General features: G+C 53.0%; 8 protein-coding genes across 8 annotated transcripts; 2 read left to right on the top strand and 6 right to left on the bottom strand.

Annotated features, from left to right (window-relative positions):
- Nucleotides 1–460: 460 nt before the first annotated feature.
- Nucleotides 461–3,119, bottom strand: C7974DRAFT_17942 (WD40-repeat-containing domain protein). Its single transcript, XM_046136328.1, has one exon. It carries the CDS (start codon nt 3,036–3,038, stop codon nt 729–731), a length of 2,310 nt encoding a protein of 769 aa, XP_046003032.1. The 5' UTR covers nt 3,039–3,119; the 3' UTR covers nt 461–728.
- A 1,830-nt stretch (nt 3,120–4,949) lies between these two features.
- On the top strand, nt 4,950–6,957 carry C7974DRAFT_17914 (uncharacterized protein). Its single transcript, XM_046136323.1, has 4 exons — nt 4,950–5,310; nt 5,356–5,549; nt 5,602–5,950; nt 6,317–6,957. Exons 1-4 carry the CDS (start codon nt 5,270–5,272, stop codon nt 6,588–6,590), a joined length of 858 nt encoding a protein of 285 aa, XP_046003031.1. The 5' UTR covers nt 4,950–5,269; the 3' UTR covers nt 6,591–6,957.
- A 399-nt stretch (nt 6,958–7,356) lies between these two features.
- C7974DRAFT_371418 (uncharacterized protein) lies at nt 7,357–8,643 on the bottom strand (the record flags this gene model as incomplete). The annotated part of the gene is made up of 4 exons (XM_046140016.1): nt 7,357–7,431; nt 7,483–7,777; nt 7,855–7,995; nt 8,057–8,643. The coding sequence occupies 4 exons, from the start codon at nt 8,641–8,643 to the stop codon at nt 7,357–7,359; spliced, it is 1,098 nt and encodes a 365-aa protein (XP_046003030.1).
- Nucleotides 8,644–9,307: 664 nt separating this feature from the next.
- C7974DRAFT_17902 (uncharacterized protein) lies at nt 9,308–10,966 on the bottom strand. The gene is made up of 2 exons (XM_046136321.1): nt 10,767–10,966; nt 9,308–10,690 (listed from the first exon to the last, which is right to left on the bottom strand). The coding sequence occupies exons 1-2, from the start codon at nt 10,902–10,904 to the stop codon at nt 9,479–9,481; spliced, it is 1,350 nt and encodes a 449-aa protein (XP_046003029.1). The 5' UTR covers nt 10,905–10,966; the 3' UTR covers nt 9,308–9,478.
- A 440-nt stretch (nt 10,967–11,406) lies between these two features.
- On the top strand, nt 11,407–13,551 carry C7974DRAFT_439592 (lysophospholipase; the record flags this gene model as incomplete). The annotated part of the gene is made up of 3 exons (XM_046145289.1): nt 11,407–11,425; nt 11,472–12,357; nt 12,430–13,551. The coding sequence occupies 3 exons, from the start codon at nt 11,407–11,409 to the stop codon at nt 13,358–13,360; spliced, it is 1,836 nt and encodes a 611-aa protein (XP_046003028.1). The 3' UTR covers nt 13,361–13,551.
- C7974DRAFT_439584 (putative ToxD-like zinc binding oxidoreductase) lies at nt 13,552–14,776 on the bottom strand (the record flags this gene model as incomplete). The annotated part of the gene is made up of 1 exon (XM_046145288.1): nt 13,552–14,776. A coding segment is annotated over one exon (1,041 nt), but the record flags the coding sequence as incomplete, so codon positions are not given.
- Nucleotides 14,777–15,232: 456 nt separating this feature from the next.
- C7974DRAFT_383255 (uncharacterized protein) lies at nt 15,233–16,324 on the bottom strand. Its single transcript, XM_046140749.1, has one exon. It carries the CDS (start codon nt 16,272–16,274, stop codon nt 15,330–15,332), a length of 945 nt encoding a protein of 314 aa, XP_046003026.1. The 5' UTR covers nt 16,275–16,324; the 3' UTR covers nt 15,233–15,329.
- A 2,423-nt stretch (nt 16,325–18,747) lies between these two features.
- Nucleotides 18,748–20,736, bottom strand: C7974DRAFT_383253 (cytochrome P450 6A1). Its single transcript, XM_046140748.1, has one exon. The coding sequence runs from the start codon at nt 20,353–20,355 to the stop codon at nt 18,829–18,831; it is 1,527 nt and encodes a 508-aa protein (XP_046003025.1). The 5' UTR covers nt 20,356–20,736; the 3' UTR covers nt 18,748–18,828.
- Nucleotides 20,737–21,268: the final 532 nt, after the last annotated feature.

Here is a 21,268-nt window from a genome sequence, read left to right as displayed (position 1 = left end):
GCCAGATGCGTCAGTCACTGTGCAATGCAGTGCCCTGATCAGCGCCGCAGCACACCACGTACATGATGCTGATGTGCAGCAGATGTAGATCGTGTTCCCAGTGCAGTACGGGGAGGGGTGCGGGAGGAGGCTTGCCGCGGGAGCCCTCACCCTGCACGTCCAACGGCGCTGCACTGCGTTGCAGCGCGTCACATCGGTAGCGGCGTGCAGACAAGCGGCACGGTATCTTTCTTTGCAGCGCGGTTGCATTGTCATTTGTTATGAGTCGTGACTCGTGGATTATACTTTAGGTTCGTTGGTGGAGCATGGGTGCGTGCTAATCTGTGGTGCATGAACGGGGTGGGGACATCATCTCGCGAAACCATCTGTCTGCCAAGACGAGATCAGAGGGATATATTGTGGGTCATGGGGGTCGTTGGATTCTGTTGGGTGATGTCATGGCACGGTGCTGTACAGGAAGGAGAGAAGACGATAATGTGAATGCTGATGTATTTGGGCATCATAAGGATGCTTTGTATATGTGCAATGCAACGCTCGCTGTGCAATGATGCTCATGCCATGTCTAACGCTGCCACATCGTCCAATTGTTTTAATGTCCGGCAGCGCTCACAGTTGTCTTCCTAACGCGACCAATGCATACCCGTGCCGCTCGATGTGTGAGGCTGAAAACACAGAAAGCCTACCCAGCGAAGTTGGTAAGGCAAAAGAAGGCGCGAAGCTCACGCTACTTAACCGTGCAACTTTTGCCGGATCTCCGCAATGACGTTCTTCACTCGGGGTTCCTTGACCTTGCTTTCGGCACGGCTGACGGCGTCGCCAATCTGCAAGATGTCTCTACCAGCCTCGCAGAAGTCCGGGCCAAGAGATAGCAGCGTTCCAGTGGCTACAAGAGCACGGTACACTGCTTCCGAGTCGGTTGCAGAGTTGAGAAGTTTCGCTAGGTCGTCGAGCAATGACAAGGCGCGGTCGGCATTGTTCTCGGATGTCAAGAGGACCGAGTAATTAATGTATAAGGTGGTGAGCGCAATGATTAGGTTGCGGTTGCTAGATGTGACGAACGGCGAGACTAGAGGATGTATGCCATCGAACTCTGTGCTAGCCAGAAGACGGCCTTTTTCTGTCTGGAGCAGGTTACTGATACAACGGACTGCCATCATTGTGTTGTTCGGTGGTGAGTCTGTGGAGAAGACCCCAGCATCAACCAGACCGCTCACGAGATTCCGCTCTGGTGAAACAAGATGTGCTGCAGGCTCCTCAAGTATGAGAGCCAGACGCAGCAAGTCAAGCGCAGGAAGACGCTTTTCAGCTGGCCACTGCGTGGCTGCCTTCAGGAGTAGATCTACACCTGCAAGCTCGACGTTTTTGCCGATACCCTTCTTCAGAGCATTTACTGTTGTACTCAGCTGCTCCATGTCAGAGGGATTGAACGAGACACCCTTTTGGCCATCGTCAACGAGTGCTTGATTGAACTCTCGCAGCTTCTTAAAGATGACGTCGTGATTGCCTGTCGCAATGGGCAGGTAGTCTTTCTGTGGCAAGATCTTGGGCGCTGCTGGTGTCGGCGGTGGCTGCGGGCGCACCTCGTTGGCATCTCCAGGGCGATAGCGCGATTCCGAGCCCCAAGGATCCGCACCGGGGGCGTTGCTTTGACCCAGCGTAGCGCCTTGTGTGTTTTGTACTATGAAGTTAGCGACTTGGTCGAGGTAAGTCAGAGGCAGCTCGTTGTCCTCAATGAACTTGCGCGCCACCTCGTAGTGGTTTTGGTTGAGGTTGTACGGCAGCTTGAGTGGCGGCTTGCCTTCCTCGATGTCCACGTCGAAAACATAATCGTAGTCTTTGCCGTTGTAAGAGATCTTTCGGCCTCCACTTCCTGCCGAGTCTACTACAGTGCCAATATTGACCCACTCGTTGGCGGCGGCTGACCACTGATACGCCGAGATGTTGCCATTGGTCTCTGCGATCATTTGCACCTGGCCCTCCTTGGTGCCCGAGCGCTGTGTCAGAAACTCTGGCCCAGGGAGCTGCTCCTTGTTGATATTGCCGACTGTCTGCTGTGGTATCGACGAGCCCTTGACGTCGTCATTGAACTGCTCGATTTCGGCGGCGGCGGCGTGGCGAGCGGGGTCGCGGGTGAAGACTCGGGCGAGCTTATCGCTGGCTCCAGTGACGATGTCGCCGTTCTCAGGACAGACAGCGACGGCCCAGACGGAGATGGCGGGATGTGTGATGGTCTGCACGCACTCGTTGTTCTGCCATACGCGCACGGTGCGGTCTTCTCCAGCGCTCACGAGGCCGCCATCTGGCAGGACCGCGAGCGAGTAGATGAAGTTCTCGTGGCCGTGCAGCTCGGCGACCTGGCGGCCTTGCAGGGTCCACAGGCGAATGACGGCATCGTTGCCGGCAGAGGCGAAGTGGGCGCCGGAGGGGTGGTTGGGCGGCAGGCGGCACAGGGCTCGCACGACCTCTGGAGCTTGTATGGACCGCAGCTGCTTGCCCGACGGGTGGAAGAAGCGGATCTGCTTGTCGGCACAGCCGGTGATGATGGTGCTGCTGTCGTAGGCCAGCACGGCCCAGACGGCAGCGCCGTGTTCCCCAAGGACAGTCGACTCGCCCCACTTGCCGACCTCCCACACTCGCGCCTCCATGTCCCAGCCGCCGCTGACAATGTACCGGCCGTCCTGGCTGGCGTCGAGGGCGCTGACGTTGTTGCCGTGGCCGATGAGGAGGGCATCGGCGTTGTCCTCGATGCGCTTGCCGGGCTGGCGCACGTCGATGATCTGGTCCTTGCCGCCGGAGACGACCAGGCCCTCGGGGAACTGCGACGACGGGGGCACGATGGCCAACGAGTTGACAAACTCCTTGCCGTGGGTCTTGAGGATGGTGCTGTCGTAGATGGGGGGCGTCGCGGACTCCAGCTTCCACAGGCGCACCGTGGAGTCGCGCGACGCCGAGACGACCGACGCCGGCGACGGGAAGGCGACGCTGCGGACGTCATCTTCGTGCCCACGCAGCGTGGCGGAGAGCTTGTAGTCGCCCATGGCGGACCGGCGTGCGAGCGAACGTGCGTGTGGGAGGTGCGGTGACGGCGCGGGGCAGCGTCGGCGGCGAATCCAAGACGCCGCAGTGGGCGGGGACGGCGGCCGCTGGATGGAGGGGGAGAAGAGCGGAGGAGCCTGGAGTCTGGAGCCTGCAGGGCCGTTTCACCAGCTTTGCCTGTAGGAGCGCTGGCACAGGAGGTTTGCTGGCACAAAAAGATGTCGCGGAGCGCGGAGCGTGGCCGGTGCCAACGACGTCAACCACCCCCAATCGCTGCTGTCTGCTGTCACCCCCCGGTCCATCTGCCCGCGGCTAGCCCCTCGCCGACCGGGGTGCGCCATCACCACCGCCAACCACCAACACCAAACATCGCGAAGCACCGTGAGACTGGCCGCGTTGAAGAGCGCAATGCGCAATGCGCGATGCGGCTCCTGGCACCCAGTTTCACTTCTGCGTCCCGTTGCGCAATGCCGACCACGTGCCCGCCCTGTCCAATCGGCCACCTCACGGTGCTCCAGCCTCTGGCCTCTGGCACTGCCTGCACCGGGAACCGAAATCTTGGTCTGGTTTCTGTACAGACCCCTTTTGGACGCAGGCTTGCTTGTAGTGCCAACGCCTCTTCGCTTCAGCCGTGTACGACCAGGTACGGGGTACCCAGCCCAGGTCCTGACCGTCTTCCAGCTGTCTAACCGACTTCCCCACGTGAGTAGCTGAGCTCTAGTCGAGCCCTATGAAGCCTGGAAGTCGGTGCTGCCGGCACCTAGTGGCAACCACCGTCAATATCGATTGGGAACCTGCGCATCAAGCTTCTTCCATGGCTATCTTTGATTGTACAAAGGCGTGCAAGCGCTCAGCAGGCGGTGCAGTAGCATGTGATGTGGCCAGCAAGCATGGAAAGCGTGTTCCTGCGTTGTGGGTGTCGCTGCAGCTTCCAAAGCACCGCCCGCAATCACAGTGTGCAAACCTCGTCTGACAGGCGTCGCACCTCTCTGCAAGGGCACTTTCATCTCCACGCTCAACAGTTTTTCAACAAACGCGTTTGAGACACCGTGCCGTGGCTGCAGCTGTTCGCAAAAGCACAGCAGCGCGCGTCCATCTCTTTGGCTGCAAAAGGCGTTGCAGCACGCTTCTGCTCCCGCTGCTGCATCTGGGGCAAACCTCAAACAGGCAGCGATCACCGCTCTCAACTCATCGGTCTGGACCGGCGGTTGCACTGATTCTGTGGTTGGCAGAACGGCTTGTCTTGTCCCTTTCATCGTGGTGCAACGGCTCATGCTGCGAAGCTCCTGTGCCTGCCACCACCCCGCAATCTTTGGAGCAGCGCAGCCTGCCGGCGGACGGCACTCTCGTTTCGCCGATGTTATGGGGTCGACAACAAGCGTCAATGCAGTGAAAACGTGCCACACCGCTCCATAGTCGCGCTGTGATTGAGCATCGTTGTCTAGCAGGCAGAATCTTCGCTGGAACTCAACATACAGTCTACTCCTGAGAGACGCGCCTCGAGAACCAATGCATAACCGAATCTGGCGGATTCGGTTCTTCCTCAGCTTCACTGGTGCAGCAGCTGCTCCTGCACTGCAGCCACAAGCCATCAAGAAGTTCGGGTCTCGAATTTACAAAAAAGCCTATCCCGGCAACCGCGCAGCCCCCTTCCCTGCGCTCTGGGCCCGATTGGGCGCTACTCAGCAACCAAGCCGCATCGCCTTGTTGACCGAGGACCGCGTGTCAGCTTAGCCTTTGGGCTGTCGCCAGAGTGCGTAGGGGGGCCCTGTGACTTGCTTAGCACCAGTAGCATGGCCAGATTGCGGGTCTATGCAACGGCCTCTACGAACGAAATGAATGCGCCCAGCAACAGACGCCGTTTCTTGAGCATACAAGAAGAGGGTGTTCACCCGTTCCTTGGTCTGCTTGGTCCTACTACTTTACAGTATCCCACCTTGAGGCTATACCATCCAGAGTTCATACTCCCACTCGGCTACGCTTGCGGTTCCTACCGGTCCACTTGCCGAAGATCCCTTGATCCTTGGTTACCATCCCTACGGATCTGCACGTCGACATTCACACGCCTACGTAGTGTCGCCAAGATACAAAAGATTTCGAGTCGCGTCCTGTACATCCAAGATCTTATCACTGCAGATCTGACGTTCCACACGACCCCTATTAAATAGGCCTCGAATCCACCCATTGCTGGCATCACTTCACTATCCAACACCATTACTACCACAATCTCAAAATGGATTCCCCGACAGTCGAGCTCCGGTCTGCTCTGGCTTCGTGAGTGCCTCTCTTGAAATTAATGTTCCTTGCTAAGTCTTCTAGACTTTTTGAATGCGGAAAGTACTCAGATCTGACCATTGTCTGTGGTAGCAACAGATACCAAGTACATCGCGCACTTGTGGCAACTCGCTCAACCTTTTTTGAAGGTGCATGCCGTGGTGGCTTCCAAGAATCGGCAACAGGTGTCATCGACCTCACCGAGGACGATGCAGAAGCTGTCGAACATATGGTTCACTGTAGGCACAAGGTTCCTGTAGGACCCTGAGACGACGCTAACCCCCCCTGCAGATTTCTACCATCTGGACTACCTCAACAAGCAAAGTTCGCAGCGATCGACTCGTCCCCAATCTCCAAGCCCAGTGACGTCGCGCTTCACAAAACGCAGTCCACCAAAAAAGCTCAACTTGGCATTTTTAGATGACCCGCTGCTTGCGCAAATGTCTGCTGCGAGTCCGTTGACGCCTCCTGCCGAGGACACTGTATTCCGTCCTATCGATGCCACCCTGAAGCTCCCCGATACGCCAATGGTTGAGCAATTTGCAGACGATTACAATGAGTATGCCACTATGGAGCCAGAGGTTGACGTCGAAAGCGCTCATCTGGTCATCCACGCTAAGGTGTACGCGATTGCAGAGAAGTACGTACCACCTTCGTCATTTACGCCCCTGTTTTTCTTTTCTTGTTCACTGGCTTGTTAGCCGTCGGCAGTGCGCGATCGTATTTCCTGTCTTGCGTTGTGCCGCGTTGCGTAGCACGGCGGAAAGTCTCCGACTCTCCGTGACATGCGTCACCTGCATGGTCAGAGTGCCAATCGAGAGCCGCGCAGTCAGCTACGACCCCGCCACGACGCAACACATGCCCCTTTGCAGAAAGATTGCCCAATCACTTCCCCCCTGATCTCAATTCATCGGCCTGTGTATCTAGAACGGACCGCGTCACCGTGTCACTCTCCTTGACCACTCGCCAATCTTTGTTGAGATGATCGCTGCTAACTTGCATCAAGGTACGGCATTACTGGCCTGAAATCACTGGCACGCACCAAATTCGCCTATCAGATCTCTACCCATCTGAATAGCCCAGAGTTTGCAGACGCCTGCCAAGAGGCGTACGAGACAACGTTTCACACCGATCGTGGCCTGCGGGACGTTATCATTCAAACTTTCCGCGCCAACCCTGATCTGTCCATGCGCGAGGATGTCGAGATGGCGGTCCGCGAGACGCCCGGCCTCGCCTTCGAGTTATTCCGCATGGCCAGCGGCCTCCCAGTGTCATCTTGAAGACCGAGCTTACGAGGCTCGCGGAAGCGAGCACAGCTCCACTCCATTCGACTGTTTAGTCCTGGCAGATCGCGATGACTTAGACCTAATCCAGCTGTGGATTTCTGGTCGAGTATCGTACGTGTCGCCGTCGATATAAACCAGCGACGACCTGAGACCCAGAAGAGCCTTCCCTTGCGGATCTCCAGGCCATGATTGCTCTAAGCTGTATAGCACTCTTCTGCACCGTGCAGATGGGTACTTGCATTTCACGCATCGAACAGGTTCGCAGAATGTTAGGAAAATGACTATGATATTGAAGTTACTCCAGACCACAGGGCAAAACGGGACAAGACAGTGTAGCTTAGATGGGATACCGCTTGTCTGGTCCACCGGCGTGGAGACATGTGCCGCTGCCTTCTGTCACTCCTCCTGAAGAGTTGTGCTCGTGGAGGGCGACGAACAGACTACTCAACGTTGGACATACACGCTCTATTTTCTACGTCTGATTAGCAAGACCTGAATTCGTGGTCTACCGTTGCTGTAGCTGCGCCCGCAACTGTCGTACCTGAGCACAGTGCAATTTGGACATACTCTTAGCTAGAACAATTTGAATGAGCGCTACGTATCTAATATAGTCAAAAAGAATTAAGGGTAGTGTGTATCTTAGCAGACGTCTTGACGTGCTCCAGACAGAACAGATCAGTCTTGTTTATTCGGGGTTGAGCGTGTTCAGCCACCTTTGTTGGTATCGAATGGCCAGTCCCCCACAGCTACCCGATGAGCTTCAATTTGGAGGGGGGCATTTTAATATCTCTTGCCATGCCTTGATAGTCTCATTTGACGCCTGGGTAATTATAAGCTGATGTAAAATTTAGTAACGTACACAGATCCAAGAGCTTAGTATACCTACCCAGTTTAATTTCCTTTTGAGTTGCTCGATCTGCTTTGTGTTTCCGTCACTATATTGTCTCTGAGCTTCCTTGAATTTCTCCTTGCTTTTGCTGCTGTTCAGTCGATGTCCAAGCAAAGCTATCGGGTCTGTTCTGCCGCGCGATTTCCCCCCTTCCGAAGCTTCAGCGATAGGAGCGACGCGCCCATTGTAACTTGAAAGAAGCTCCCAAGGCGAAAGCGCATTACTATTGGCTGCCCCAGAGACTCGTTCCGGAAGCCCGAGATCTTCGTCTACGTTTTGAGTCGTGCCGATCCTAAGCACACGTTAGTGCTCTAATTGTGACCAAGCAACTTGAAAATGCATGCAAGCACAGGTTTTGGGTAGTCATACCAAATCTCCAGTCCTCTGGGCACAAAAACATCGATATTGGCCTTGGCGAGGACCCGTGAGACCGCGCTCTTGCGCCCGTACGCAGAAGCCATGCCAACACCGACCTGGCCAGCTACAACACCCAATACACCGAAGCCAGGGCTACATGATCTGATTAGCCTGAGGTTGAATCACTGACGTACTGGTTCACGACCTGACTTACACAAACCACCCAGCAACACTGGCGACTTTCTGGAACAGCTGGGCCTCCGGGTTAGGGACTATAGCAATGTTGATTGCATCAACGATTTGCTGGAACTCCGTGTTTGATATCCCGTAGTTCTGGAGATCTTTGCTGTATCCCCTCAGGAAGGGAGAGCCTTTGCTGTAGCCAGTTTGTGGCAAGATGAGAGGGCGGAACTCGTAGTGACGGAGCACAGAGGGGTCTGCGTGGGGACTATGATGGCGAGAGGTATCGTTTGCAAGAATTACGCCAGTACTTTGTTCTTGAAGCTGTTCTGGCAAGATGAGACCGGTCTCTTGCTCGACCAAGCATTGTGGGTATGCAGAGTGAGCTTGCTCGATTCTCCGTGGGGCTTCACATTCTGGAAGGATTTGTCGCGGAGGCGATCTGGATTCTTGACTATCGAAGCGTGCTGATTGGACGTTGCCTCTGCTAGAGATACACAGGGCTACTGTCGTCATTTGTCCATCTCTTCTAGGCTTGCCTTTTGTAAGTCCGTTATAACTCTTGCGATTGTCGACAGCTGTTTGGATTGAAGTTTTGAAGGTGCCCAGTATGTGTGACATGATGTCTTCAGGTCTGACGGTTGGGGTCTTTCGAGCAAATCAAATTAATTGAAGGTAGTGTCTTGCGATCGCACTTCTGCTTTTTGTTTGGGTCGGCGGCGGCGGATGTGAAAGAGTTGGGTGCTAACAATTTCAAGGAGATGCCTCGACTTGCAGTCCCCAGAGAAAGTCAGCGGAATATATACTGTCAGGGTATCTATTATCAGAGTTCTTGCAGGCGCAGTTTATTGCATAATTGATTCTCAGGTCTGCATGGTAGGCACGTGCCTTCCCCGGTGTACGCTCCTAAGCCTGGCATGTAAGCGCTAACATGATTTCCGACCTAAGCTCTCGTTCAACTGAAAGAGGAACATCATCACTCCTAGCGCCGAACGTTTATTCAGTCATTCGGAACGACTGATAGTGCCTTCCAGACCAGAATCGGCGAGCCTTGCGAGTACGAAGAAGATGGTTGTGTACCACAAGTGAACCTGCACAAGACATGACCAGGAATCAATGAATGATGTCATTCGCCAGCTATCCGCCGTGTCTCAGAAACAATAACGAAATAAAAACTTCGTCTTCAGAAGTCTTACCTACCATCCCCAGGGTGGTGATTAGGTGTTTGAAAGCATCTGGTTGATTCTCGAGAGGAAAAGATGTTAACAAGCGAAAACTTTATCCTTGCATTTCTCTGAGTGGCTTTCGATACGGCAAAAACAACACAGTGCGTGGGCAACCCAGATCATTCCACTCTACAATGCGATAATAGGCATATTGCCAATGCCTTTCTGGCCACTAAACCAAACAAGTCCTTCGCATAATTACATGTTGGACCGAGTCCTTCCGCCCGCCGCTACAAGCAATCGCTCTGTACTGGGTTCTCATGAACGTGTAGGTTCTCATAAACACATAGGCTCTCAGGAAAAGCTATTGAGTTCTCTCTTCCAACTCCTGCTGAAAAACTTCTGCCTGTTGCAATCACGCGTAGTGGCCATCTCATATGACTCCGCCAGCGTTGAGGTAGAAACTCAAGTGCTGCTTCAACCTCCCTGATGCCTGTATCACCAATATACCAGAAGTGCTGTAGTAACGTAAGGAGGGCGAAATAATGAGCTAATATGACAATGGCCCGCGGTTTGCAAAGTGCAACGAGACGTATGAAGTGATCCGGTATCACTACGGGGAATAGCATGAGGCTCCTAGCAATGGACCCAAATGACTCCTGCCTCTGGACTGATTGCAAAGTATCGCAAATGTACTTGAGTGTCACTGTATATGCATCCCGAGTCTCTGCGTCCCATTCTTCAGGATTGTCTTCGTCTGAGCCAATGGTCGTGTCCTGATGCAAAGCATGCAGAAGATGGCCTAATGGTGATGTCTCCTGGCTGCCGGTTGGTAGATTCGCCTGCCACACAATCGGCGTCGTACGGGCCAACCGAGATGTTTGAGTTGACGGGTCGTCCTTGGACGATTGCCAGGCCATGCCATATAAGTGCCAATGACTCTTTACTATACGAAGCCACTCTATAGGTGGACAGTAAGGCTTCAAACTGCGTGTTGATAGGACCACAAAAGCCATCAATCGCATAGTGTTGGCCGTTATGAAGATACTGTCGATACTGCCGAGACAGACCCGGCTAAGGTCCCTGCGGTGATGTTCGAAGGCAAGCTGCGCGTAAGTCTCATGCTCAATCTCCATAGAAAGGCCTTTGAGGCAGTCTGGAAAGCAGGTGTCAATTTTGTGCTTCGTCTGATAGAGGGACGTGATCGCAAATACGCTGTAGAGAAGAGCTTTCGACTTGAGAGCCATGCGGGGTATGACTTCAACCCAGAGTTCGTGAGATGATGCTTGATCGAAGGGTATGGAGGGCCCCGCTCGGTTAATGTAGAATTGCAGTAAGTGGAGCTCTACTGTATTCCTATCCTCTGAGTGCGCTTGCTTCTCAGGCAACGCGCTGAGGGTATACGCTCCTGCCGGTCGCTTTGAAACGATCCAATTTCGTTCGTATATACAATTCGAATCCTTTCGTCTGCAATTTGAACAGGAGGGTTTTTCTTCGTCGCACTGAAGAGTATTCGAATTAGTCTTGCAGGCATCAAACGGCCTGAAGTCTAGGGGAACGCCTTGCGTCTGCACCCACCTTCACTCTTCGCACTCGGCATGTCGAGCAACCATTGCGCGATTTTCGATGAAACTTCTTGACAAGGCCGGTCTGCACGACGCCGCTGAGATCTAACCCACTGACGAATTGGGTGCGGGGATGTAGTTCTCGAGACATGTCAATTACTCAATTTGCCGTCTCGTTTACACTTTTTGAGATGTGCGAGCTTGTCTTGGAAGAGGGCGCAGAGCTTAAGGCGCTCAAGCTCACAAGGCGAACTACTTATTATCTTTCGGGGGATCTGCGAAGCAGTCTCATTGGCTCGGTATGGTAGTGCTGACAAGCTTTCGTTCCGCCGAAAGGGGTAAGTGTAATACTGCATATGTCAACCTAGGATTACCGATGATCTACATGTCGTTGTGGCTGAGAAGCTTTACTTCGGATTCAAGAAGTGCCGCGTTAATCGTAAGCAGTAGCTCTATCATAGCGTTCTTCTATACGAACGAGCTTACCATCTGTTGTCTCGTAACGGTAGGTCCATCACCAAGGCATAATCTTTCCAGAGTGTGCCGAGCTCGAGCAGAGAGAACAAGTATAAAAGGTGTACAAAGACCCAACAAGACCCATCTCCCAATTGCTAAGTCAAAACAAGATACCCAGCTATCATCTCTTTGCTACAATGATTTACGTCTTGCTGTGTGAGTATTGAACATGCTGTAACCCGGAACGTACTGACATGAGTAGATTCGATCCCCCTAGCGGGTATCACCGTCGCAAGCTACGCACCAAACGTTGTGGATTGCCCTGCTGGTATTCAGCTTGCACGTCCGCCTCAAGGTCTTGCCAAGCAAGAGTTGCAGTGGGTTCGTGGCAGGAAGAAGGTGGCAGCCAATTCTTTCGCCTCCTTTCTCCGCCGTGTCGATCTCGAGGACTTCGACATCGCGACGTATGAGTCAAGTGTTCTCAATGATCCAGTGTCATATATGCCGACCATCGCCTTTGCGAACAGCGGGGGAGGTTGGCGTGCTGCTTACACGGGCGCTGGAGCTATGCGAGCCTTTGACGAAACCTTTGCACCTTCGGTTCAGTACAAGACTGGAGGCCTCTTGCAAAGTATGACATATTACGCAGGTCTTTCGGGTGGTTCTTGGCCGGTCAGTTCCTACGCGTTCCATAATTTCGCCCCCATGGACGATGTGGTGAAAACCTGGAACACCGAAGTCGACCAAGGTTCGTTCGAGAACTTTACGAAGTTTTTCCAAGAAATCGCCCCAAAATATGAAGCTGGCTACAATATCAGTGTGATGGATGTTCTGGCGCGATCGTTCGCCTACCAATTCCTTCCTGGAGCCGATGGCGGTCTGGAAACAACTTGGTCGTCCATCGCGGATTTGAGCAATTTCAAGAACTTCTCCGGGCCAATGCCGCTACTACAGACAAGCAGTATTGAATGTGGAGACCCTTCGGCCTATGGTGTCTTCGAACCGCGATTTACCAACCGAATGTATGAGTGGACACCATTCGAATTTGGGTCTTGGGACAGCGGTTTCACTCCCACAGCCTACGTGGGTAGCTTGCCCCACCAGAATGGCTTTGCTACGAAGTGTGTTGTAGGGCTCGATCGCGCAAGGTACATTTCTCCCTGCACCCACGTCATCTTTCTTATTCCCCTTTTGGTCGAGTTTGTAGCTAACTCACGTAGCTTCGTGATGGGTACAGCTGCCGCAGCATGGAACTACTGGTGGCTATCAGTTAGCTCCAATGGCACCTTGGGCCAGTTCTCGAAACGGGATCCCATCGGACCAGAAGTCTTTCCTGACCGCCATCAGCTGGCCCGTCGTGACAGTCCTTTTGGCATGAATGTGTTCCAAGGAGTCCACAGCGCATTCAATGAGACATTCGGTCTCTCTATACCACAAATCGCCAATCCCTCGATACCTGCAGCGTTCTCGCCGCTGGAAAACCTCACACTTACGGACAACTCAGAAGCCCTCCAGTCTCTCCCACTGAGGTCACTCATCCAGCCGGAGCGCAAGTCCGATTTCATCGTTGCATGGGACGACGACGCAGATGAAGCGCCCTACAAGTGGAACAATGGATCCAACTTGTACTTCACCTCGGTTTGGGCGAATCAGGCTGGACTTCCATTCCCAACAGTCCCCCCGCCGTCAACCTTCCTGGCTCGCAACTATACCCTCAGGCCTACCTTCTTCGGATGCAACACAAGTCTTACAACTACGGGAGACGACCGAAGTCCCATCGTCCTTTACATGACGAATGCTCCCTACAGCTGGTACAGCAACTTCACATGGGGAGATCCTTTCATGTCGCGAGCGACCTTTGAGGGCGTGCTGATCAACAGTTTTGATATCGTCACTCAAGGAAACGGAACCTTGGACGCTGAATGGCCGTCCTGCGTTGCATGCGCAGCTATCGATCGAAGCCTCGCACGAGTTGGGATGAGAAGAAGCGATCAGTGCGAAAAGTGCTTTACCAAGTACTGCTGGGACGGTAGCGTTGAGTCCGAGGATCTCTCTGCCGTATCAAGCAAGGGCAAGACCTTTGATCCAAGCCTTATTCTTAACTCTAGCTACACGTTTGAACTGTGGAATAAGACGCATCCAGTGCTATAAACCTTAAAAAAAACAGCAGAGGGATATTTAGGCAGGAGTAAGATAGAAACTAGAAAATTAAATCAGTAACAAAGGTAGCTATTTGCAATTAGGTCGCCCTCACAAGCTCCAGAATCTCAGACCATCCCGAAATTCCGTAACGATGGGAGTCGTAGTCAAGCCGACATCAGAGCTTTATAGTAAGGGACAGTTTAGGTGTGTTGTTGGCAATCTTGACATGGTTATCTTTTTTTTTCAACTGATTTAAGGGGTATTATAGCTCAAAAATCTGCAACAAACTTGCCACTTTGCTGGTACATCCCAATTGGTTCCATCATGCGTTGACGAACACACTTCAACCTGATGTTTGCTCTCGTCCACGACATATTTCGTCCATCACAATTTGATGACGAGTTTGGATCCCGAGATGGTCTTCGTCCGCAGTCTATCCAGACCGTCAAGAATTCCTTCGAACCCGCCATCTATCATGGTAATAGGCGGCGCTTTGATGGCGTTCGCGAACTCGGGCAGAATCGCATAGAATCTAACAAGGGCATCGCGGTCGCTCGACGAAGCAGGATATGCGGGTCCAATTGGAGGCAACCAGGCGAATGCGCGCCCCAGGAGCTGGAAAGACATGATCGGTTTCACCTCAACGCCCGGAACGCTGATCTTGGTCTCAAGCAGCGTCACGACTTTGCCGCCGTTTTTGCGCATGATCTCTGCACAGAACTGGGTCGACTTGCCCTCTGAGAAGCAGTCGACAGCACGCGTGATATTCGGATACGCGGTCGCGATCTCTCGCGCCACCAGTGGGTCACGGTAGTCGTACACTCGGTCCGCGCCGTACTTCTTGACGAGATCAAAGGAATGCGGTGACGCGGTCGCTACGACGGTCAAGCCCGCTCGCTTCGCCATCTGAATCGTGAACAAACCAACGCTACTAGATCCCGCGTACACGAAAAGCGGCCCCGCAGGCGATGTCTTTCCCCCCGCAGCATCCGGCCAGGGTACGTCGAGGTGGAGGTGCAGCGCCTGCATGGCCGTGGCAGCAGGGATCCCGAACGTCGCGGCTTCCTCGTAGCTCACCCCATCTGGCACCTTCCAGATTAGATCCGCTTCAATCTTGATGTACTCTGCGAAAGAGCCGTCGGTGTCGATGCTGCCCTGCACGAATCCTGCAACCCGGTCTTTGAGGCTCCATGCCTGTGCCGTTTCACCGATCTCTGCGATTTCTCCGGCAAAGTCGCATCCCGCGATTGCTCCTGGCGGCGCGATGAAGTCGACGAATTTGACATCGATAGGATTGAGTGCGACCGCGCGAACGCGGATGAGGACTTCGTTCTTTGCAGGCTTGGGCCGGGGGACGTCTGCGTCGTATAGCCCGACGCCGAACGATTTGCCAGTAAAGAGATTGGCGGAACGAGCGAGGAGACCGCGCTATGTTGCGAGAGCTCGCATGGCTATAGGGTGACCTATGTGGTGTTTTGTGTCTTGGTGAGAGTTAGATATAGTCCGGTGTCGAGTGATTGAGTTTGGTGTGGGTCATAAAGACTGGGTTGTCGCAATAACGAAGAACATCGTTTATCTGCACACAAGACGCGACCATCATATAAGCAACAGAAACGAATAGTAATCGTGGATTTTTTGGTTCGATGATGATTGCGACCATCATATACACAGTAAGCAAGAGGAACGAATAGTAATCGTGGACTTTTTGGTCCGGGTGATGATTGGTACGCAAGCGGACGAGATCTGCGGTGGGGATTGTTAGCGCACTTGCGGTTGCGCCCGGTGGTCTGTGTTGCGTTCGTGCCGTTTTTCACGACGGCACATCTTAGTCGGCAGGCGTGCATACGCCAATTGCGCCACACGAAATATTATAAGACAGGTCCTGTAACAACGACAAACATCAATTCTCAGCTTAAAAATGTTATCTATGTCTTTCCTAGTTCCTGCCTCTTGCTCGCGAACTCTGTCTCATACCGCCCTACTTTAGCAGCTGCTCCAGGGCATCAGCGGGTGTCACCTTCGGAGCTGCCAGTTCCAGGATCTCCCGGCTCGTTGGCACAGTTGGAAGTGGAGAGTTAAATGTCTCGTTCGCTGCATCCTTCATTGTGTCGACAAGGTGCTTGGAATCCGGCGCCGCCGCTGCGAAAGCCTCCAGCATCGACATGTCGCTAAAGACAACTTCGTCGACCTTGGTGCCAATGCGCTGCTCGACCATTGCCACAATCTGTGCCCCTGTGATGGTCTCTGGCCCGTTCAACACGTATCTTGCTTTGTTGTGCTTCGAGCTGTCTTGAGAAAGAAGGAGCTTTGCGGCTGCCGTGCTGACGTCAGTGGGGTCTATCGCACCGACGGGCTTGGTTTCGTTCGCCATGAGCCGGAGCGCATCCTGCTGTCCGCCTGTGCTTTGCACCTTTTTTATGAGCTCCGCAGCGGACGAGAGCCACATTGGCAGAAACACGTTTGGCTGAAGCGATGTCCAGTGCATTGCTGCATAAGCTGGGGTATCAAGCATCGCCTCAATGGCCCAGTGCTGACGCGGATAGTACGTCGGGCAATCTGGGCGCACATTTGAAGCTGTTGTGGAGATCCGTACAACGTATTGCACACCAGCTTTAAGTGCTGCATACAGGAAGGTTGACTCTTCGGCAAACTGAGTAGGTTGATTGTGCGAGGCGATGAACACCCTTTCCACGCCATGCTCGCGCAGCCATTGAGATGAGATCGCAGGCCAGTTGATCTCAACAACTTCGACATTAGCCAACTTCGCGAGCTCGCTGGCTGCGGCACCGGCTGCTGAGCGTGTCTGTGCAATGATACGGTGTCCAGAAAAGCTCGGGCTTGCTTGAATCGTGGTCGAAAGGATCTCTACTACCCCCCGGCCGGTATTGCCTGTTGCGCCGACGACAAGAAACGAGGGAGACATTTTGAAAATAGCTTTTGGATGAAGAAAGCAAACAGGGCGAGAGCTCAGAAAGTGTTGGTGAAGCTGTATCCAAGGGCCTCGCTGCAGCTTAAATTCAAGGATACTGGACCCCGATAGTTGTCTCCGTCCCTCGTCCGACCTAGATTCGTCCGACGCTATAAGCTACCTGCAGTCCAACGCTATAAACTACCTACAGACAGAACGCAAATCCTATCTCCTTGAGGTTGGGCTTTTTTTCATGTCCGCCAATAATCCTGTGCGCGCTGCAAGACTACGGTACCGCATGTTGCCCACAAAGCCGATCAGGACGCTTTCAAGATCGCCAACGAACGGACGCACACGAAAGCAGCTCATTCGCTGCAGCCGTGTCTTAAAAATGAACAGACCAGCGTTTTGGTAGAGTTCGGGAAGAATCCCGTAGCGTGCTTGCGAAGCGAACGCTTACATATGAATCACGCACGAACTTTTGAGCGTGGCAGATGCGCGAAAGATCATAGCAGAGAACATTCTTAAGGGGAAATATTAGCTCCACACGACACGGGTCCGCTTGCCACAGGCCCCGATTCTGATCGAACGAGAACCATCTTCTCTCAACTTCTCACATGCGCAGCTGCGTTGCGGCGTGGAATCCCTGATCACGTCCTCAACACGTGCTGCAGCTTGACGACGCACCGAAGAATGTTGCCAAAGCGTCAAAAGTTGCCACTACAGAAGTGATAAAAATTAGAACCAGTTTATTAATGGCGGACAGCTATATTTAAAGAAACTCTTCGAGAAACATATATACAAAGACAGTAACAGGCTGCTGCAGACTATAGACTTGACCATTAGAGATGACCCTTCTTTAGAAGGTGCAAGCATCAAGAAGATCGACATGCGGCATGCAGCCTGGGCTGCATCTGGCGAGATCACAGCGGAGCAAATTGAAGTTGGAAAGAATGGGACTATGTTTCTTTCACTAGCAAGATATTCCTCCTGTATCCACATCGATACAGCCTCACTCGACTCTTGTCTCAAGTATTTCTCGCTCTCGCAAGACCAGAAAAACGCTTTCTATCTCTCTACGCAGGATCCTGCTCTAGGAATAGCAGCCCACGTCAATGTTGTTTGCACTCCGTATCGGCGTCCGATCAATCAGGATGAAATAGAAGAAGAGGAAGGATAAGATCACTTCAATGATGCCCCGACTTCTATCAAAGTGCATCTTCCTATTGTAACCCCGGAAGTTTATGGTTACGTTGTTGACCTTCACGACATATGGGCGCAAGAAGACACCACTAACACTCAAGCTTGGTGACGTCATCAGCAGTTAGAAGTACCTCCACCCCGTTGCTACGCCACAACAATCCAGACCCTATTCCCCAGCTATCGCGACCTTCTGTACAGTGTTCTGGATCGAGTCCCACGTCACGGCACTGCACCTGCGATTTCCTCTAATCCTTGAAAATGACATCATAAGCTGTGGTGGCTGTGTGTCAGCTGCGGCGCAATCCTCAGCTTCACGAACAGACCGCGCATAACCTCGCAATTGTCGCGACGAAAGTCTAGGTCTTCGTACGATGCAAACATATGATGTCAGACACTCAAAAATAGGCGTGTACCCGCCAATACCGTCGGTGGTGAGAACTCAGCAGTTGAAATGCAGCAAGACAGGGCTACGTGCAGCGTATCGGTCGATGGAATAGATCTAGACCTCCACAACGTGAGAGAACGATGATGAAGGGGAGACGAGGTTTGGAAGAGGCGCAACGTGGAAGACATAAACAATGGACACCGTGCATGTGCACCACCACTACGAAACTACAGCACCGGAAACATAAGCAATTCATCATCAACATCACCAGCGCTACCAAACAAGCCATGCGCATGCACACTTCGCAAAGTATTTCTACAGCTGCATCAGCTTCGAGTTCCAATTCGATAACGATCTCTCCGTCATCGACCCTTCGCGTTTCTCTCACCTTTGCCACGAGGTCTTTTAATTCACCAGGCCACAGGCTTACCCTCCTGCCTAACGGCGTTATCGTCATCTCACCAGCGTCCATCACTAGTACAACGAGGCAACCAGACTTCATCCCGCACCGTCTGACCTTCCCATCTCCTAAATCCAAATCATCAAACGAGAGTCGAGGGGATGAGAAGGAGATGCAACGACATGCCGCACTCATAGCGCACCTCAACGCTGAGCTGAGAGAAAACAGTGCATTTAAGGATAAAGCAGTGAGCGGGTGTAGGAGGGCAAGGAGCGATTATCAGTGAATACGAGAAACGCTGGGCGTGTTCAGCTGTTGTCTTCACGTCTGCCTGTACGCGTTTATATGCAGTAGCTCTAGGATACCCATTTGTGTGATTTTGGTGGTTGTACACTTTGCGTTCGTGGTAGGGATGAAGAGTAATGACGGCTGTGATGACTCCAATGCTTGTATATTGGCAGACAGGGTATATACGATAAGTCATTTGTCCTCCGAGGCGCATCTGTACTCAAAGCGCGTGATCTATATGCGAGGAACACTGGCTATGCAATTATTAACGCTCTCATGTAACATCGGCACAATCATTGTCCTCTGGTACTGAGCCTCAAATATGGTGGATCCTTCGGCTTACACGCTGAATGCCCATTCTGATCCACCTTCGGCACAGTACTCAGCTTCTGCCCATCCTCATTTTCAAGGGCAAAATCGAAACTTGCCAGGAAGTACGCCGTGATAATGTTCTGCTCGAGTTTCGCAAACCGCATGCCGGCGCACGGGTGTCTCGCCACGCCCCAACCCAGCCATCCATGTGGAACTTTCTTATCCTCCTCACGACCTGGAAGATACCGTGCAGGGTCCCAGACCTCAGGATTAGGGTAGATGGAGGGGTCCTGATGAACGTCGGCGGTGGCGTAGGTTACAACTGCGTCGGGTGGAATGACCTCCATGCCGTTGCCCGTGGGAAGCGCGCGACCGCTGATGTTTTTTCGGAAAGCTGTGCCTAGAAGATTGAGTCGAATGGAATCCTTCAGACACAGGTCGACAACCCGGAATTCCGACTCCCACGCCTCGAGGGGCACATCGTCCAGTTGACAACGCAAAGGCTTTGAAGGGTCTTGTGTATATTTTGCAGCCACAGCACGAATCTCTTCGCGGCATTTAGCCATCCACTCGGGAGAAGAAGCAAGGTAGCACAGGACCCACGCCGCATTGATTCCACTGTTGAGCAAGCCCGCAAACAGGGCGCCAACAATAAACTCTATGATCTTGTGTGTTCTATCACCCTGGTCTAGCAGGTACTGTAGCGCGTCGTCATGCTTCTCGTCGCTGGCTGCACGTTTCTTGATGATGTTCTCAATGATCATGTAGAGGCGAGCTCCAGCGTACGTGCGCTTCAAGACAGCAGGCGACGGTAATTTGGGTAGTATGATTGATGTAGCCGTAGAGCTGGCTTCAATGTACTCAAAAAGACCGAGAGTTTCCTCCAACAACTCAGCATTTTCTGCGATCTCGTGAGCACCAAGGAGTCTGATGGTCAGGCGGAACACAAGTCTGTAAACGCTTTCGAAGGGGTTGGTGCGGCCACGTGGGTCATTCTTGATGGCTCTGAGAGCTTCTTGCGTATCGGAGGTAAGCATCGATAGCTTTCGTCGAAACTGGTCATTCTTGAGGAGTGCAGCCAGGCGCCTGCTGAAGTGGTTTGACATATCTTCTTCCGCTCTCTTTTCGGTGTCATACTTGTCCGTTGAAGGGCTTCCACCAAACAGCACTGCGTATCCCTCAGCGAATCCAAGTTCGCGCGACTCGAAGAACAGCTTGCGTCCCTCCTCTCCAGTCAGGGCGACAATGACATTCGTTCCCGCGTGGAAGGAAAAATTGCCTGTCTTCGACTGATCACGCCGCCGGCGATACCAGTCCCAGCGCTCCGTCCAGAATCCCCATGGTCCGGTTACAGGGTAGTTGTCGCTAGCGGCAGCAGGCGCGTTCGCAGGTAATCGGCGAATGAACAATGTGTGAACGACAACGACAAGTAAGACAAGCGATGCGAAAAAAAGCAGCAGTAATGTTGGTGATCTGACCACACAGCCAAAGATGTCAAGGAGAGCCATATCACGATAAGGCAGCTTACAGTGCCAGACCGATGGAGAGGAAGGTCAGTAAAGATCGAAATGAGTACAAGGCCAAGGTGACACAATATAGGTGGCACATGGTCCCAGTGGAAACCTCGGCGGAAACATTTCGTCCCGCACGCACCATTACGCTGTCTCAGTCTGCGCAAGAGCATTGCGTGCCTGCAATTGGCCTGAAGAGTGCTGCCATCATTGTGCCTAGGTAGTAGCGAAGGGGCAGAGGGCGGAATGGAGGCGTTCCGGTTGTGCAACGCGCCGTCAAGTTTTAGGTTCGGAGCATCACAGGCAAAACTTGCCCTGTCATCTCGCCTCTTGTCCACGCGACAAGCCACGTAATGTCGCTCCGACAGCCCTAAGCGGTTGTCATTGGATGTCTTGCACCCCTATAGACCGAGCACGATTCTGGAATCCAGATGTCGGGAAAAGTTGCCTGACTCTAGCACTATTGCGTCCTGGTGGCGCCTAGTTCCGAAGATCAACGTCGCTAAAACATATCGATGATCGCTCGGCTTGCCCTGACTCCGAGACGAAATCGCTCATACTGTGAACTGTGCTGTTCTGCAGCCGTTGTTGAGGTGCGATCAGGACAAGCCTCTGCCTCGGTCTCCTGCCGTGCCCCCTCTACCCAGACCGCATCTACACCAATATCGTTCGTGCACACGGCATTGTACAAGAAAGTCATCTTCCAGGATTTCGGCGCAACTAGACTTGTTTGTGCAGTGTAGCCTCTCGGTGGTTGCCGGGTTGTGTATCGTTCGACATCGTTTTTGCAAGAAGAACCATTGCTGATGTTGGAGTGCGAATCACAGGTCTACAACCGCGAATAACCTTGGAAGCTCTACCTAGGTAGGTATCAGCCGCAGTCACGTCGCTGGCCATGTGCTGCAGGCGT

The sequence above is a fragment of the Boeremia exigua genome (assembly GCF_020726555.1).
Source record: "Boeremia exigua strain MPI-SDFR-AT-0100 chromosome Unknown C7974scaffold_1, whole genome shotgun sequence".
In the NCBI taxonomy this organism is placed as follows: Eukaryota; Fungi; Ascomycota; class Dothideomycetes; order Pleosporales; family Didymellaceae; genus Boeremia; species Boeremia exigua.
This window is presented reverse-complemented; position numbering and strand designations above follow the sequence as displayed.

Bases quoted from the DNA above. Each gene is read 5' to 3' on its own strand.
- C7974DRAFT_17942 (XM_046136328.1), bottom strand. From the start codon at position 3,038: ATGGGCGACTACAAGCTCTCCGCCACGCTGCGTGGGCACGAAGATGAC.
- C7974DRAFT_17902 (XM_046136321.1), bottom strand. From the start codon at position 10,904: ATGTCTCGAGAACTACATCCCCGCACCCAATTCGTCAGTGGGTTAGAT. The intron at 10,691-10,766 runs GTGGGTGCAGAC...AATACTCTTCAG, and splicing joins GCCGAGTGCGAAGAGTGAAG to TGCGACGAAGAAAAACCCTC.
- C7974DRAFT_17914 (XM_046136323.1), top strand. From the start codon at position 5,270: ATGGATTCCCCGACAGTCGAGCTCCGGTCTGCTCTGGCTTC. The intron at 5,550-5,601 runs GTAGGCACAAGG...CCCCCCCTGCAG, and splicing joins TGTCGAACATATGGTTCACT to ATTTCTACCATCTGGACTAC. The intron at 5,951-6,316 runs GTACGTACCACC...ACTTGCATCAAG, and splicing joins GTGTACGCGATTGCAGAGAA to GTACGGCATTACTGGCCTGA.
- C7974DRAFT_383255 (XM_046140749.1), bottom strand. From the start codon at position 16,274: ATGTCTCCCTCGTTTCTTGTCGTCGGCGCAACAGGCAATACCGGCCGG.
- C7974DRAFT_383253 (XM_046140748.1), bottom strand. From the start codon at position 20,355: ATGGCTCTCCTTGACATCTTTGGCTGTGTGGTCAGATCACCAACATTA.